Genomic DNA, 18,381 nt, shown 5'->3' on the forward strand with positions numbered 1-18,381 from the left:
CATAATTTTATTCATATTTAGTTCCTTTTGTCTTTTATTAGCATATTTGATATTGGAGTAATCCAAAAGTAATTGAAAGTAATCCAGTTAAAGTAACCCTACCCAACCTTGCTCTGTGTGCCCTGCGACTGGCCGGCAACCAGTCTAGGGTGTCCCTTTGCCCGCTGCCCGAAGATAGCTGGGATGGGCTCCAGCACTCCTGCGACCCTACTGAGGATAAGCGATGCAGATAATGGATGGATGCAGATCATCGATTGTTGAGTTTCGTTATTAACAACCAGGGTTGGGTAGGGTTACAATAACCCTTAAAAATCCCCCCCCCACTTTAACTGGCTTACTCTCAATTACTTTTGGATTACTCCAATACCAAATTTGCTAATAAAAGACAAAAGGATCTAAATATGTATACAATGATGACTCACAACAAGTGGTAAGCTTTCTCTCCTGGCTTTGATCTCTTTGATCTCCGGCAAAACTAACATCAAATGCAAATAAATCCAAACAGCTTGCCAACATACTTTTTGCCGTTCCTTGTATTCCATTACTCCCCAAGCCTGCACAAAATTTAGTAATTTTATTCATATTTAGTTTATTTTGTCTTTTACTAGCATATTTGGTATTGGAGTAATCCAAAAGTAATTGAAAGTAATCCAGTTAAAGTAACCCTACCCAACCCTGGTCTTTGTAGCCCTTTGAGACTCTTTGTGATTAAGGGCTGTACAAATAAACATCGACTTGACTTAAAAGCCCTTTGAATAAAAATATATCTCTGTCTGTCCTTTAAATGACAAAAGTCAGGCATTAGTTTGATATTTGACAAATCTGTTGATTATTTCAAATTGTCAGATTTATTAAACATTCGTTCGTTTCAACGTGTGTTGTAAAACTTAAAATGATTTCAAATTAAACTTGAGAAAAAACATTTAATGAATATTCAGTGACGAGTGTGGCCAAGAATGCTTCGATAAACCTTGCCTTAACCCATCTTTTCTGGATTATCAATTATTTTGGCATTTGTTGATTGTTACAACATGTCTGATAAGGAAAAAATAAATGTGAAATGAAATAGAAAAATGATCATTATTATCAAAAGTACAATTATTATAAGACCAGGTTGGAGCTAGAAACTTACATTCCCATATAAATAGCACTTTTGAACCTAACAATTCATGTTGGGTTTACATCTAGATATTATTCAATATTTTTTAAAAATACAATAAAAATAAATAATAATAAAAAAATAATAACAATAAAATAACACCCACATATTTGAGCTTAGATTTCATAACATAACATAAAACTCATTATTGTTATTATTTCTATTTTCTCATATATATTCTTCCGGCGCCGTCGCGAATGGCAGCCACTCCAGCAGCTCCCGTGTTATTTTAAGAGATCTTTTCTTTTCTTTTTTTTCTTCCTCATGCCATGAGGCTCTTTAACTCTACCCAGCAGAGTAAAAGCCCACAGTAAACCACACCACCTACATTGCATATTACCGAATCTTATTGCAATATGTATTCTGTGTAGCACTATTTAGTTATTCTATATAACACGCTACAGTGGGCATTTGCACGTCACACTGGGTATTTGTATATTGTATTCTTTTTGTTTTATTATTGTATTGTTCTCAGCGAAGGGATGCTGCTGGAAATGTGAATTTCCCTTCGGGGATGAATAAAGTATCTGTCTATCTATCTATCTATCCAAAATAAAATGCGACAGAAACAAAATGAAAATAAATCCAAACAGCTTGCCAACATCATTTTTGCCGTTCCATGTATTCCGTTACTCCCCAAGCCTGCACAAAATGTAGTCATTTTATTTATATTTAGTTTCTTTTGTCTTTTACTAGCATATTTGGTATTGGAGTAATCCAAAAGTAATTGAAAGTAATCCAGTAAAAGTAACCCTACCCAACCCTGTTTACAACATAGGAGTCACAGTGTTTTTTACTGGCTACATTATTGTAATATCCGTTCAAGAGCTTTATTTTGAAACGCAGTAAGAGGAACCAACGAGTATTGGTCGATCTCTCTCTCCGAACTGTTCGCGAACCTCTCTCTACGCGCCCAGAGTGAGACAGAAGCGCCAGTGGAGGAGCAGCGACGCTTACGCGCACAACACGCCGACTTTGGAGAGGCGAAGGCGGGGATCGACATTATCGGCACCATCCTAACCGAACACCATGAACAAAGTCACCCGGTCTGCTTGGTTCTTTTGGCTCTTTTGTGGCTTCTGCTGTACTGTCGATGGAAAAGGTAGGAACTGCGAAAAAAAACCAGCTGGTGTTATTTTATTTTTTAAAATGTCAAGTGTTTAGATAAATGCCTGTTAAATTGATAACTTTTCTCACTTGCTCTGGCATTTCTTTTTTCTTTATCTGTCTTTGGAGATTCAGACTTAAGGGAATTTTGTGTGGCAATTAACGGGGCAGGTGGGTAATTTCTACTTGCCGGAAATGGAAGAAAACAGCTTGGTGGAACAAAAACAAATACAAAAAACTCCTTCTTTAGCACACTAAACTTGGCAGTTTTTCAACTGTTTTCCCTTTCTAACCAACATGATTCCTTCTCTTGTCTTTCTTCTGCCCTTTTTTTCTTTCTGTGTCTTTTTCTTTATTTTCTCTCTTTTCTCATTTTTCTTTCCATCTTGTCATTCTTTGATTCATTCTTTCTTTTCACTATCTTTCTCTTTAGTTATTTTCATTCTCTCTCTCTGTCTCTCCCTTTATTTTCTCTCACTCTCTTTCTCTCTCTGTGTATTGTCATTCTCTCTTTCTCCCTATTTTCATTCTCTTGCTCTCCTTCTCCATTTTCATTCATTCCTTCTTTTAATTCTTTATTTTCATTCTCTCTCGCTCTCCCACTATATTTCAATTCTCTCCTTCTTTTCATTCTTTATTTTCATTCTTTCTCTCTCTCTCTCCCTTTTTTCTTCTTTCTCTTTCTGTCTTTCTTTTTATTCTCTCTCAGTCTCTTTTTCTCTCACTTTTTATTTTCTCTCTCTCACTCTGTATTTTCATTCTCTCGCCCTCCCTCTATTTTCATTCTCTCCTTCTTTTCATTCTTTATTTTCATTCTTTATTTCTTTCTTGCTCTCTTTCATTCTCTCCTTGCTGATACCTACCCAATCCTATTGGAGAATGCTCTCTCTATTCAATTTCTTTTGTTTCTCTCTGCCTTTTCCATCTATTTTTCTTTCTTTTATATCTCGTTCTCTCTCGCTCTCTTTTCACTAATACCTCCCCAATCCTTTTAGATAAAGCTCTCTTTGATATTTTTCATTTCTCTCACTCACTCTTTCTCTCTTTTCACTGATACCTCCACAATCCTTTTAGATAAAGCTCTCTTTATTATTTTTCTTCTCTCTCTCTCTTTCTCTTTCTCTCTCTCTCTTTGTCTCTCTCTCTTTCTCTTTCTCTCTCTCTCTTTCTCTGTTGAAATTTCTCCAATCATTCTAGTTCAATAACAGTACTTAAAGGACCTTATGTTCAGCATCAAATGAGATTAAAATTGCATTCCCAAAAATCTGTTCATTATCAAAGAATGAATCAATTTTGCTAGAAAGTGGATACAGAGATCATCCTTCAATATCATAATAGCCCATATAAAGTTGATTACTTTGTGTGCTGAATGAACAGCTTTTATAATTTATCACCGTGAACTAAGACTTTTCAATCCTCTCTGTATATAGAGCAGAAAAATTCAGTTCCAAAATTCCACTTCAGTCTTCACACTCTCTAAAGTCCCTTTGAATTCTTGCTTCAAAATTCAGCCTCTTTGAAATCGATTGGGGTAAGAATAACAGTGGCACCTGAATATGTTATTTCAGAATAAAAACGGGTTCCTGTTACTGTTTGTATGTGTGAATGGGTCAGTTGCTAGGTGTGCGATTGTGATTCAACGACTGATATTTATTTCGTTTTTGACTTTTGGTGCTTTTATTCGCATTTCTGTGCAAGCAAGGCTAAGATTTTTTAATACACATTTTTATTTCTTTATAATTTTGAAAGGGAGGTCGTACGTAAAGTTGTGTTTGAGTCAAGTTATGTTGATTTGTATAGACCTTACTCACAAGGAGTCTCAAAGGGCTACACAGGCCACAGATTATTACAGACTATTATTACCCCATTCCCTGATCTAAAACCTACATGAGGGCAAGGAAAAACTCGAAACCTCAACATGAGGTAAATGAACAAACCTTGAGAAGGGACCGCACATGAGGTAGTCCCCCTTCCAGGATGACCAGGCTGCAACGGATGTTGCAATAACAAACAATTCACAGATATTGTCTACATGAAATGCATGTCATTCATAAGACATGGAATAGAAGTTTGTTTTAAGCCTAGATTTAAACAGTTGCACTGAGGTTGCAGATCGAATCTCAGGGGGAAGAGCATTCCACAGCACCGGGGCTCGAATGGAGAACGCTCTTCAACCTGCCGATTTCTTCTTGGCTCTTGGGATCATTAGGAGAATACAATTTTCAGATCGAAAGCTCTGGACCGGAACATAAGGGGAAATAAATTCTGAAAGATATGAGAGAGCAAGTCCATGCATAATTTTGTATAATACCAACAGAACCTCAAAATCACATCTTAAGTTGGACAGGGAGCTAATGCAGGTTAGCTAAAATCGGGGTAATGCGATCAAACTTTCTTGTCTTAGTTAAAAGCCTCGCTGCAGCATTTTGTACTAGCTGCAGGTTCTTGATTTTGGACTTCGGGAGACCGGAGAGTAGTACATTACGGTCATCGAGACGGAGGTAACAAACGCATGAATTATAATCTCTGCATCTGACTGAGACAGCATAGAGTGAATTTTAGCGATGTTGAAGAAGTTCTAGTAATATTCTTGACGTGTGTTTGAAACGACAGATTGGGGTCAAATATGACACCAAAATTTTTGACTGAGTCACTCCGGGTGATATTACATTTGTCAATGTTCAGACCTGTTTTTGAGAACAAGTCACTGCATTTACATGGACCATTAATTATCATTTCGGTGGTTTTAGGGTTGAGTTAAGTAATATCCATAAAATATGAATCAGACGGCAACTTCAACTTTTTTTGATTCCTCTCACGGGGCTGCCAATTGCCATTGAATGTAAAATGTAGTTTTTGTCCGTGAAGGACGAGATTGTGATCTTAAAAAAGCAATCATTGTTTGATTATCTCTACGCTAGCTAATAGGAAACCATATTTATCTTATATATTAACTAAGAAGGCTGAAAACCACAATAGCAAATGCCATCACCTTGGGGGCTTGGTTTAGCCGCTAATGCTAAATAATTTATCAACCTATCCTAGTGCAATGGATGCTAGCAGTGAATGCTAGTCCTTGGCACATGCTTAGCATTAGCGGTTACCACTTTTGTCATTGAAGCACAATGTTTACCTGTGTGCATTTTGAATAAAACCCATATTTGCATTACTGGACCCCTAATGCATGGCTGGCCCCGCTATCAGTGTGTGAGTGTGTGAATGGGTAAGTGTGAAACAAATTGTAAAGTGCTTTGGGAGGTCTTCAGTGACTGGAAAAGCGCTATAGAAATGCAGACCATTTACCATCAACGCCGGTGCAAGGGTGCTCTCGATCTACCGGTGGATCCCAGAGGTAGTCCTGGTCAATCACAGGAAATTTCATTCAGCTCTTTGTATTTGATGGGACACGCTTCCATCTAGTGGTCATATGCTGTATGTTATTTGTACAGTGTTGTTATTTCCTGCAATTTCTTAGGAAAAAAGGGTTACTTGAATTGAGTTAGGCTGTTGACACTATTTGCGATGAAGATTGTATTTGGTTTCGATTCATTTCTGGGCATATTGTCAGCATTCAATAAAAAGTTATTTTTTCATACTAGACTACGTACCCTTGAACTTTTAGTAATTTTGGTTTAGCTACAGAATGTAAAAAGACTTATTTTGTTGTGGGTGGATCATTCTGACTTGCTCATTTTCTAAGAGGCTTAAATGCTGAAAAATTGCTAGCGCTAGGGTCCGAGGCGCATGCTTAGCATTAGTGACTAGTACTGTTCGTATAACAGCATAATGACTACCTGTAAACACTTTGAATAAAAGTCACATTTGCATTATTTTAATTTAAGAAAATAATAAAGTAGTTCCCCTGGATATTTTTGTTTGTTTCCCATCAGACGTAAAGGGTCAGAGTTATGCAACCCCCCCCCCCTCCTGATTTTGAAGACTCATAAGAAAATTGACAGTGTGATTTTGTTGTATTAAAAAAATCAGGAGATTACATATTTGTAATATTGTTCACCACAAATAATACAAATAAACTCCATCTTACCCAGTAAAAAGGCTCATGTATATTGGTTGGCTTTCCCGGGACATTTCAGTTTTATTTTATGCTCCCACGAAAAAAATACTACAGTTGTATCCATAAATATACACAGTTCAGTTATTGCTGGTTCGCTCTTTCGCGAGACATTTTTAAAAAAAATCTAAAACAAATTTAAGATGCTTAATGGGTTTCAATTCGTGCTCTCTTGGTCTCTCTCTACAAGTGCGCTCTAAAGAAGGCTGCAAAAAATGTGGAACACTAATTCACAGATTTTAGCTTTTCGCAAGTAGTTCTAGTCCTTTTTAATCAAAAAACAAGGGATCTTTGTATGGTGGATGTATTAATTCATATATAGTGGACGTCACAGTTGTATTCATTCATATATAGTGGACGTCACAGTTGCATTCATCTAAATATAGTGGATGTCACAGTTTTATCCATCCTCATATAGTGGACGTCACAGTTGCATCCATTCATATATAGTGGACTTCACAGTTGCATCCATTCATATATAGTGGACTTCACAGTTGCATCCATTCATATATAGTGGACTTCACAGTTGCATCCATTCATATATAGTGGACTTCACAGTTGCATCCATTCATATATAGTGGACATCACAGTTGCATCCATTCATAAATAGTGGACGTAACAGTTTTATCCATTCATATATAGTGGACGTAACAGTTGGATCCATTCATATATAGTGGACGTAACAGTTTTATCCATCCTCATATAGTGGACGTCACAGTTGCATCCATTCATGTACAGTGGACGTCACAGTTGCATCCATTCATGTATAGTGGACGTCACAGTTGCCTCCATTCATGTATAGTGGACGTCACAGTTGCCTCCATTCATGTATAGTGGACGTCACAGTTGCCTCCATTCATGTATAGTGGACGTCACAGTTGCCTCCATTCATGTATAGTGGACGTCACAGTTGCCTCCATTCATGTATAGTGGACGTCACAGTTGCCTCCATTCATGTATAGTGGACGTCACAGTTGCCTCCATTCATGTATAGTGGACGTCACAGTTGCATCCATTCATGTATAGTGGACGTCACAGTTGCATCCATTCATGTACAGTGGACGTCACAGTTGCATCCATTCATGTACAGTGGACGTCACAGTTGCATCCATTCATGTACAGTGGACGTCACAGTTGCATCCATTCATGTATAGTGGACGTCACAGTTGCATCCATTCATGTATAGTGGACGTCACAGTTGCATCCATTCATGTATAGTGGGCGTCACAGTTGCATCCATTCATGTATAGTGGGTGTTACAGTTGCATCCATTCATGTATAGTGGGTGTTACAGTTGCATCCATCCATATCTAGTGGGTGTCACAGTTGCATCCATCCATATCTAGTGGGCGTCACAGTTGCATCCATCCATATATAGTGTGAGTGTTTGCTTTTGGCAAGCCGCGTACAAGTTCAAGTTGAGAACAAATGAAAATCAGACACTATGGGAACATGGAAGAAAATGTGAAATAATTTATTTAACCTGAATTCCAATTATGCTTTTTTAATAAAACAAAGTTGACCATGGGTTCTAGTGTACTTTATAAATGGGTTGACCGGTAATGCAAATCAAAAGAATCAGGCATTTTGCAGGGCACCATGGTCAGGGCATTTCATTTACCAGCGTCCTTTCTTGAAAGCTCCCCTCAAATCTTCCTCTTGTCTTATCTGACACACACACACACATGAAAACCCACATGCAGCACTTACTAGCGTGCCCCTGAATAGCAGGGACATTTTTTTAATTAGGTCTCTGGAGTAGGATTGTGGGGCGGTCTTGACGCTCGCCAAGCCAAACACGGTCATTATTTTTTTTGTTTGTAAAAGATCTCAATATGGCTGATGGCCAGATGGATAACTAGCTGGGTTAAGCCGTCATTTTCTCCGGACCACACAGCCAATTTAACACTTAAAGACGGAGGTAATTGTTAGATTGTTTTGGAGGGGCTCGAGGGAGTCTGAGATGAATACATACACATCAAATTTGATCTCTTATTGATATTGTTTGTTTATGGGCTGAAATTGAATTTTTTTTATAGTATGACTGTGTATTCTGGCCATCTATTATGGTCATAGCAGGACAACTTCATGTTGTGTGTTTTGGGCTAGTAAAGCCTGGTGACGCCCATCCCTTTCAAGAGGTTTGCTTCTCCACATGAAACAGATGGTTCTGGTTTCCATGGTTACTAGTAGCTGGAAAAGCCTCCTTGTCTAACTCTGCTACAGCACTTTCATCATCTAAACGCCATTGTTTTTCGGAGTGCAGAGTCATTTTGCTCTTAAGACGGTCCTCGGCAATGACGGGCAGCGGCCTTTGTGTGACAATAGTCTTACTATATCTTAAATCACTGGGGTGGGGGCAAAACTAATTTGTTTCGAATTATCACGTTGAACAATATGTAATGCATCATTTGGGTACACCCAGAAAAAAACAAGTTTGTCCTGAAGACAGGTACCTGTTTTTAATTACGTTTTTGTTTTCATGTTTTACCCCCCAAAAAAATCCTGGAAAGATAAGGTCCATAATCCTTAGCACATTTATTGAATAATTCTTTTTTTTTTTTTTTTTTTTTTTTTTTTTTTTTTTAGGAAAAAACGTCCTTATTTGTTTTTTGGGAAATTGCCCATTTGAGAAAGATCACAAATTCATGGAGTACGGGAGAGTGCAGGAGGAATGAACACAATCCAAATATATCTCTTTTTATAGTAATACATTTTAGAGTAATACAAAAAGTATTCCTTAAAATTAACTCAAATATTAGATGTTATATTATGTCTATTAAAAAAAAATCTTATCAAATAGATTTGAATACTTGTGGCAAATGTGTCATAAAAATATCCATTGATTTGAAAGGTATTAACTCGCGCAAGTTATAAAGTTTATTAAAGTATTTGAAAAAAGAGAAATGTCTCTATTGTTACACGTCTTATATTTTTATTCATTTAATGATTTTTTTTATAAAACATATTTTTGTAAGTTAATGCAAATTTCACATTTTCCCGGAAAAACAAACATCTAATAACATCTTACAAATAATCCATATAATAAATGTTCTTATCCCCCCCAAACAAGCCAAAATATAATTGTATAACAAAATTAATTCATGTGATTAATTTTTCTTAGAAAAACATGATATATGAAATAATTCATATAATTTTCTTTTATTTTTCCCACATAAAGTAAATAAAATAAAAATAATCCATATGATCAAATTTCTTCCAAGTAAAAATGTAGTAAAATTAATCCTAATGATTCATTTTCTTATTTCATTGAAAAACAAGTAAAAATATAATCAAACATTACAAATAATCCGTATGATTAGATATCTAATTTTTCTACAGATCAAACACATATGATAAAATAATAAAAATAATTTATTTGATTATTTTCCTTATTTTCCTAGAAAAATAATTAAAACATTTAGCAAAAGAATCCATTTGATTAATGCTTTTATTTTCCACGCATAGTAAAACAATGACAAATATCCACATAACTTCTTTTAAAATTTTTTTAAATTTGATGCACTTGAGAAAAGGAGACTTTTCATATGGGCCCGAACGGATTAATGGGTTTAGCATTATTTCCTATAAGAAAAAATAGTCCGACCTCAACCAAAATCAGACATTGACCACCAACCTTGAAGAGTTATCAAAACAAACCAACCCAAAAACATCTGATTTGAATTTAGTTGTATTGTCTTTTGTAATTGATGGCAACATAGTTAATATTTTAGAGCAAAGACATTTTAGATGGCACTGTTGTCTAATGCAAACGAAATCCAGTGCCACAGAGCTCAGCGTAGCAGCAAAACGCCTGACAAACATTATATATATATATATATATATATATATATATATATATATATATATATATAATAAACAATGGTATGATAGTTTATGCAAGGTTGCCTAATATTCAAATCAATGTTTTATTTCTTCACCAAATAAAAGTGTCACGACCAGAATGAAATCAGGACCCAAATGCGTAGCGTTAACCACAAGTTTATTGATAGAAAAAGGAAGCAAGTTTTTGGGTTCCACTAGGAGGCACGTAATATTACCGACTGTCCCTTTAAAGAGGGTAAAAAGATGAAAGACTAACTGGCTAAAAGAGAAAACAATATTTACAACATGGTGCTTAGAGCAGGGGTGCTTACACTTTTTCCGTACTTAAAAAAACGGCCATGTCTACTATAAAAATGCAAAACATATTTATTTATGAATGAAGCCTATTGAGTATTGTTTGTTTGTACCATTTATGTTGATGTATCTTGCATTACTGCATGACTCTATATTTTGCAATATAAGCCAGTAAATGTTTTCTGTCATTACCTTACTCTGAGGACTTCCACTGAATGGATAGTAGCTGCACACTTCCAAAATGATCACCAGTCATGGTGGAACTATATTTGGACATAATACTCCTCATACGGAATGACTCGCATAAATAGGGGGGAGTCCAAATAGCAGGACGCACGCTTCACCGGCACGAACGAGACGGAGACTCCGGTAAAAACGGGTGGGGGACTATGCGCTACAATAACAGCCGAATCATTGACACACACTGCTCACTCGATATAGAGTTTCTAGCAGTATTGTGTAGACCCTTCTATCTACCGAGAGAGCTAACTGTGGTCATTGTGCTTGCTGTTTACGTTCCACCGGATGCTAACGTTCCACCGGATACTAACGTTAGCATAGCGAAAAAATCTCCTGCGCGCTGCTATCAATAAACAGCAGCTTGCACACCCCGCGACGGAGCTTTTATCGTCGCCGGCGACTTTAATCGGGCATGTTTAAGGACTGTACTTCCCAAATCCATTCAATACGTGGACTGAGCAATTAGGGAAAAAACACTGGACCGTGTGTACAGTAAGATCAGACATCTAGTTGGATCTGGCCATCTCTGTCCCTCACCCCCTCAAACACCCCCCTCCGGAGGAAAACAAAGCCTATGCAACAGGGACAGTACAAACATCTTTTTTGTTCCTTTATCTCTTTGTTTTCTTTATCCTCACTGTAAAATGTGGACCTGGAGTCTTCTTCTTCTCTTCTTATTGCTCCAGCGAAGGTCGGGGGGTCCCGTCCCTGTGCGTTGAGCCGACCAGATGAACCAGGTTTTTCCAATGCTGGCGGTCTTGTGCCAGCTGTTCTGCATCCTCTACGGCAACTCCGTGTTGTTGGAGGTCGCCCGCAACGACGTCGAGCCATCGAGTGCGGGGTTTCCCTCGTGGTCGTCTCCAGCCTGCGGCCTTTGGGTCAAACTGGAGAATGGCTCGTGTCGGATGGTCTGGTGGTAGACGAAGGACATGACCAAACCAGCGGGTGCGGCGTTGTGCGACCAAGGAAGATGCTTGGGGCTGGCACGTGCGGGCTCTGAGCTCTTTATTGGAGACTCGCTGGGGCCACCTGATGTTCTCGATGGTTCTGAGAGCCCTGCTGGAGTGCCACGTCCAATTTCGTTGTCACAATATATTCAACCCATGTTGTAACAATGACAATAAAGGTATATTCTATTCTATTCTATTCTATAATGCAGTCAAGTAGGTAGCATATTTCCTCACGTTTAGGTACTTTTCCTCTGTAAGTCCGAGAACTGATTATGAGCTCTGTATTTCTCCTCAATGGCAGTGGTTAGTCTCAAAATCTCATCTTCCACTCCTGAAAAGTTTTAGTGAAACAGTGCTTCAATTCCGAAATGATGCTTCGGCGGCTGCTTTCACTTTTTTGGTCGACTCTGAAAAAAATGACTGCTGTCCTCATAAGTGTGATTTGAGTTACTTCACCTTTCTCCCCAACTTGCTTTTTAAAGGAATATCGGTGTTGTGGTTTTTTTGACAACGGGGGCGGCAGTAGCTCAGGAGGTAGAGCGCTCGTCTTGGGATCAAGGGATCCCAGTTCGAATCCCGGCTCGTCCGTGTTACACGTCGAAGTGTCCTTGGGTAAGACACTGAACCCCTAATACCCCCAATAAGCAGGTTAGCGTCTTACATGGCTGCAAAACAAGGCCGCTATTGGGAAATGTGAAGCACACTGTAAAGCGCTTTGGGAAGTCATTGACTTGAAAAGCGCTATATAAATGCAGATCACTTCATTTCATTTCATTTGAACAGTCTGAAACTTCCCTAATTGAGAATAGCGATGATAGGCAGGGATATTCGGCAAACAAATTTTGAATGACATCGTGAAAAAAGGTCTTCCTCCCATTCCGCATGGAAATGGTAGGTTTTTGGCCTTTGGTCCCGTTCTCCCACTCATTTTATATTCTTGTTTTTATGGTGCTTGATTTCACTGTGAAGCCTAAGTGCACAAACCAGACAATATGTTTTTGGGTGTGAGATTTTCAGGTCATATTTTTGCCGTTATTGGTCAGTCGATCATTAGCGCTGACCACTATTGCATAAAATACTAAACACTGGGTCAATAGAAACAAAGATTACATAGAAAAGGGCATTAGGTCTTCTTTAGTTATCAGACTATTTTTAGTCAATGTACCAGATACAAATGTTACAGAAATGAGAAGAGAGAAAATAATTGAAAATGGGTAGAAAATGTTCTCTTTTGTTTTAGCTCTATCTAAGAATTGTGAATGACAAACGGGGCAGCACGGCGGCGCAGTGGTTAGCGCGTGTGCTGCACAGTTCTAAGGTCTTGGGAACCTTCTGTGTGGGTTCAAATCCAGCTATCGGACTTCCTGTGCGGAGTTTATATGTTCTCCTCGTGCTTGCGTGAGTTTCCTCCCGGGCACTACAGTTTCCTCCCACATTCCAAAGACATGCATTTCAGGTGGATTGGCCAACTCCCTAGGTGTGAATAAGCGAGCGAGTTGTCTGTCCCTGTGTGCCCTGCAATGGGCTGGCAACCAGTTCAGGGTGTCCCCTGCCCACTGCCCGATGATTGCTGGGATGGGCTCCAGCACCCCACGACCCTACTGAGGATAAGCGGTGCAGCTAATGAGATGAGATGAATCCTTAATGCCCTCAATAAGCAGGTAGGCGCCTTGCATGGCTGACTCCCTATTGGTGTGTGAATGAGTAAGTGTGAAGCACATTGTAAACGGCTTTGGGAGGTCTTCATTGACTTGAAAAGCGCTATATAAATGCAGACCATTTACCATTTCTTGAATTTAGAAGGAATAAATTGGAGGCTAATTCGGAAAGTCCGTAGCATAGACTGTCTGTTAACTCGCACGGTGACCCATTTGTCAGAACGGCTGCTCTGTATGTCATTCGAGTGAACTCTTTTATAGTGAAGAGATGAAGTGGACGGGGTTGTTGCTAGGCTGTAGCCACGCGGCAGCCGCATTCTCGGGAGGAGCACAATGTGTGTTTTTTTTTTGCCATGATCACCTAATAAACCTTTATTCCATCCAGAGAGTCCTTCATTAACTCACTAACTACCCACACCAGATCGCGATTGACATATTGGGCACCCCTGGCTAAGAGACATAACAGTGCAACGTTTGTGAATAAAAAAAGAATAGTGTATCATAACAATAGCAGAATGAAAAGAAGTGCAAAAACGTTTAACAGCAACAAAAGCATGAGAAGGTCATATATATATTTTTTTATAGTTATATAGTTATATATTTTTTTTGCTGGTACAAAACGTGGAATATCTCCAAAGATTTATTCAGAAGAAACATTGCTTCAGAAGAGGGGTCTCCAAAGTTGTGTCCGCGGTCACCAGGATGCCCCCCAAGGACAGCTGGGCTAACCAGTGCTGGGTAATTGTGATTTTCTAGTAGAAATATTTTTTATTGATTGACTGAGTCTGTTAAACTCTATTATTGATAATTAACCTGGTGATAACATAGTAAAAATATAGTAATTTATTAACATAACCTGTCATTTTAGAAAGTCATATAAATAATTTCCAGTTAATGGGTTCCATGGACCCAAAAATATGTATTACAGTATTGATAATTATTTTTACACAATTTTTATAGAGTAGAATGAAAATGTATTCATGTATTAAACACATTTATGAATTCCATTGTAGATGTTTTATAAAGCAAACAAGCAAAAAAGTGCAGTTTATTGCTATCTTCCTACCATTTTAGCTATTTAGCTAGCTGTCTAGCTAGCTTTTTTATTTTATTTTTTTGCACGGTATCTAGCCAACATTCTGCCCTTTTTGCTAGTTAAGCTAATTTTTGCCTCCTTTTCAGCTAGCTATCCCGCTTTGATTTTAGCTTTCTATCTGACTTCAGATGGATTTTTACTCTTTAAGCTAGATACCTAGCTCTCTTTTAGTTTTTACCTGTTAACCTTTCTAGCTAACCATCAAGCTACTTTTGTAGCAATTTAACAAGCCATGTATGTCATGATTTGCCCATTGCCCTCACCTGTGCCCGCTCATTTTGCTCTGTCTGCTGCTCGTTTCCTGATTGGTTCACCTCCTATTTAAACTGAGTGCTCTCATTCATTCCTTGTCAGTCCATCAACGAACCTCCGCACTTGCAAGGCAAGCATTTTCTACTCTTGCTCCCGTTGTGTTCCCTACCCCGTTATCCTGTAGCCGCTATCCTGTATCCATGAAATGAAATGATCTGCATTTATATAGCGCTTTTCAAGTCAATGACTTCCCAAAGCGCTTCACAATGTGCTCCAAATTTCCCAATAGCGGCCTTGTATCGCAGCCATGTAAGACGCTAACCCTCTTATTGGGGGTATTAGGGGTTCAGTGTCTTACCCTAGGACACTTCGACATGAAACACGGACAAGCCGGGATTCGAACTGGGATCCCTTGATCCCAAGACGAGCGCTCTACCTCCTGAGCTACTGCCGCCCCTATCCAGTATCCTGTATCGATCCCTGATCCAAGCTCCATTATCCGTTATCTTGTATCGATCCCTGATCCCCGGCTTCTCGATCGTCTCAGATTACCGGACTTTTTCCGATCCCTGACCATGCTCAGTTATCCTGTATCCTGTATCGATCCCTTGTCTCTGGCTTTGTCTTCGATTACCTGACTTGTTCCAATCTCTTACTACGCTCCGATCTCCCGTCTCGTTTACCAGACTTGTTCCGATCTCTGACCACGCTCTGATCTCCCGTCCCGTTTACCTGACTTGTTCCGATCTCTGACCACGCTCCGATATTCCGTCCCAGCTGCTCGACTCAATTCCCCCAGCGACCACGCTCCGACCTCGTGGGCTTCCTGCTTCTCCTTGCCAGCGATCGCCGAATTGCTGGCGTTTTTTCCCCCGCCTGACTTCTCCGCTTCCGCAATAAAGCTTGGTGTGAAACGTTACGCGTTTGGGTCTACCGTCTGTTCTGGTTCTGACAATCTAGAAAAGTTGCTATTTTAGAAACTGTAACCTAGGCAAAAACAAATTTGGGGGCGGTTTTAAAAAAAAAGAAAGGGTTCTACTATGATGTATCATACAAATGCATAGCCTGGTGCAAAGACCGCATTATTCAGCCCTTTGTGAAATGACTGTAAGCCCCCCCCCTCTTACCCCCAAGCTAGTCGATGAATAAACAGGGTTTTTTTTTCAAAGGCGCCTCGTTGTAAAATGAAATCATTTTGCCTTTGAAGAGGAAGACGTCAAGGCCACATTGTCCTGCGCGCCGCCGCCTTCAGCAGAATAATGTTTACGGAGACAAAAGAATGCAAAAGGGGGTCGAGGTTGGGGTGCCGGGGGACGTTTGCCGTACGCTGTGAAGAGGAAAGAGTATCGGGAAAGGAAAGCAATTGAAACCAGATCAGATTTACGGCCATCTTTTCAACAGAGCCGTCTCGCGGCTTTATCCTCGCCGGAACATAAATCTAGCCAGTGACACGGAGCCGAGACCCATAACTCAGGTGCTTTGCTTCCGTGCTGGTTCGACAAAGTCTACTGGGAGTTTTTCTACCCTTCCTTGATGCTTGTTTACCGCCTCCTCCCCTCTCCTTTTAACTCCCGAATGTCTTTGCTCATCCTTCTCACTTTGTTTTTCCAGTCCTCTCATCCCTTTGACGACGCATTTCTCTTTACTGATCTGCTTCGCCGAGCTGATGCCATTCAGCGGGCAAAATTGTCACGGAGAAAGAAAGCGTTTCGTCATCCACGCAAACTCTCGCCGCCCTTTTCCTTCTAAATTTAAAAACCTGCCGCTCACGATCCTTTCCGTTTCACAGTCGTGGATTCAATATCAAAGTTGCGTTCGCTTGAAACGAGACTTTGAAATGAAGCTCCTCTCTGCTTGGATTTGCCTTCTAAATTTCTGTGGCTGTCCCATTGTTATAAACACTAGGAATGTCCCCATACAGTATTACGTCGATATTCGCGGTTAATTTGTTCCATAACCACCCATATTAAGTGAATAGTAGGAACCATATACAGTAATACATCTACTTACGCATGTATTTGGTTCCAGGCAACAATGGAGCACACTTATAAAGCGAAAGCAAACAAGCATAGTTCTTTGTTGATTTTGGTGAGTGACATGAACAGTGTTCATTTGACCTGTGAAAAGTGATGGGTCCCGGGGACTCGCATGCTCAAAAATCTATGGGTCCCAACAGAGATCTATGGGTCCCCAAAATTTAGTGTGCTCCATTCCCTTACAAACTGGCATATTTTCCCTTACAAAATACAAAAAAAAAATCCTTTTTTTTTCCCCCAAACATGTTTATTTATGTAGATTAACATGTTATTTTGTACATGTGTTTCCTTATATCATATATATTGTTAATGAACATTTTGTTGTGAGACACTGAGTTGCTCGACGTGAATGAGGTTTATTATAAAAAAAAGTTCCAAAATGAAGTCGCTTGGACGTTCACTGTAGAAGGAAAAAATACATGCAAATAGAATTAAGTAGAATAATACATTTTCTTATTCAAATTATAAATTCATTTTCTGCATTAAATTATTGTTGGTAATATACTGATTAAAGGGATAACCACAAACCTGTCTTTTTTCATTTTCTCCTTTTATACTTCCTTTTTTTCTTAACTTCTTTCTACAACATAATCATTCATAATATAATGCATCAAAGCCAGTGAGCCGTTTGAGAGCCGGCTCTCCGTAATGAGTTGAGCCGAAAAAGCCGGTTCTCTAAAAAGAAACGGACTTTCACGACACAACTCGAACTGGGGATCTGAGTGCAGACAAAAACTCAAACCGCGAGACCAAAACAACAATGGCGGATCTGCCTCACGAAAAGTTTGGAGTGCGGTAAATCTTTGTTAAAAAATGATAATGACAATTTCGTGTCAAAAAAGTTGCGTCCCGGGGACGCACGTTGATTTGAGACGATGCGTCCCCAGCAAAAATAATGCGTCTAGGACGCAGGGATACGGGCAAACGAGAACACTGCATGAATGAAATCATTCTTCAATGTTGCCGTGTAAAAACAGAGATTCGCAGACGGACCGACAAAATAGGACTGACAGGACAGAGTGGGAGCCAATCTGTCAACATGCTGCAGCTGACGCCACACGGGCTGGGTCAATTGGGTGCCATGGCAACTGTGACACTGATCTGAAACCTACATGTGGGCAAGAAAAAAAAACTCAGAATAAGGAAAATTGAGAAACCTTGAGAAGGGCCGCACATGAGATAATGCTTCTCCCATGTTTAACTATGTTTTTAATATGTTATGGTAATACCAGTTTGTAATCATTAAGAGTTTAAATAGGTTCAGCCAACCCTGTGACCATCATGCCAGTTCAAAATTGAATTTCACAGAAAATAACAATAACCCACCATGAGTGAGCTATCTTCATAACAGATCCCCGGGCTACTCAGGTGTTCTTAGGGGAACTACCTGGTGCCCACGCCCTTCATTTTGATGACCCCTGGTTGAATATAAAGCAAACCAATTTCTGTGGTATTATTATAAACAAGAATACGTTTTTGTGTGGGCAGCACCGCAGCGCAGTGGTTAGCGCGTGTGCGGCACAGTTCTAAGGTCTCGGGAACCTCCTGTGTGGGTTCAAATCCAGCTACCTGACTTCCTGTGCGGAGTTTGTATGTTCTCCCTGTGCTTGCGTGGGTTTCCTCCGGGCACTCCGGTTTCCTCCCACATTCTAAAGACATGCATTTCAGGTG

At 39.4% G+C, this 18,381-nt stretch overlaps 1 protein-coding gene across 1 annotated transcript in view; it reads left to right on the plus strand.

The window, feature by feature from the left end:
• Window positions 1-2,088: 2,088 nt before the first annotated feature.
• Window positions 2,089-18,381, plus strand: part of clstn2a (calsyntenin 2a) — a 248,515-nt gene continuing 232,222 nt past the window's right edge. Inside the window, exon 1 of the mRNA XM_088348430.1 lies at window positions 2,089-2,261. Within this exon, the coding sequence (XP_088204556.1) occupies window positions 2,189-2,261 (73 nt within the window). The 5' untranslated portion in view covers window positions 2,089-2,188. The remainder of the gene's footprint in view (window positions 2,262-18,381) is intronic.

The sequence above is a fragment of the Urocampus carinirostris genome, chromosome 1, assembly GCF_059441175.1.
Source record: "Urocampus carinirostris isolate Australia breed hairy pipefish chromosome 1, RoL_Ucar_1.0, whole genome shotgun sequence".
In the NCBI taxonomy this organism is placed as follows: domain Eukaryota; kingdom Metazoa; phylum Chordata; class Actinopteri; order Syngnathiformes; family Syngnathidae; genus Urocampus; species Urocampus carinirostris.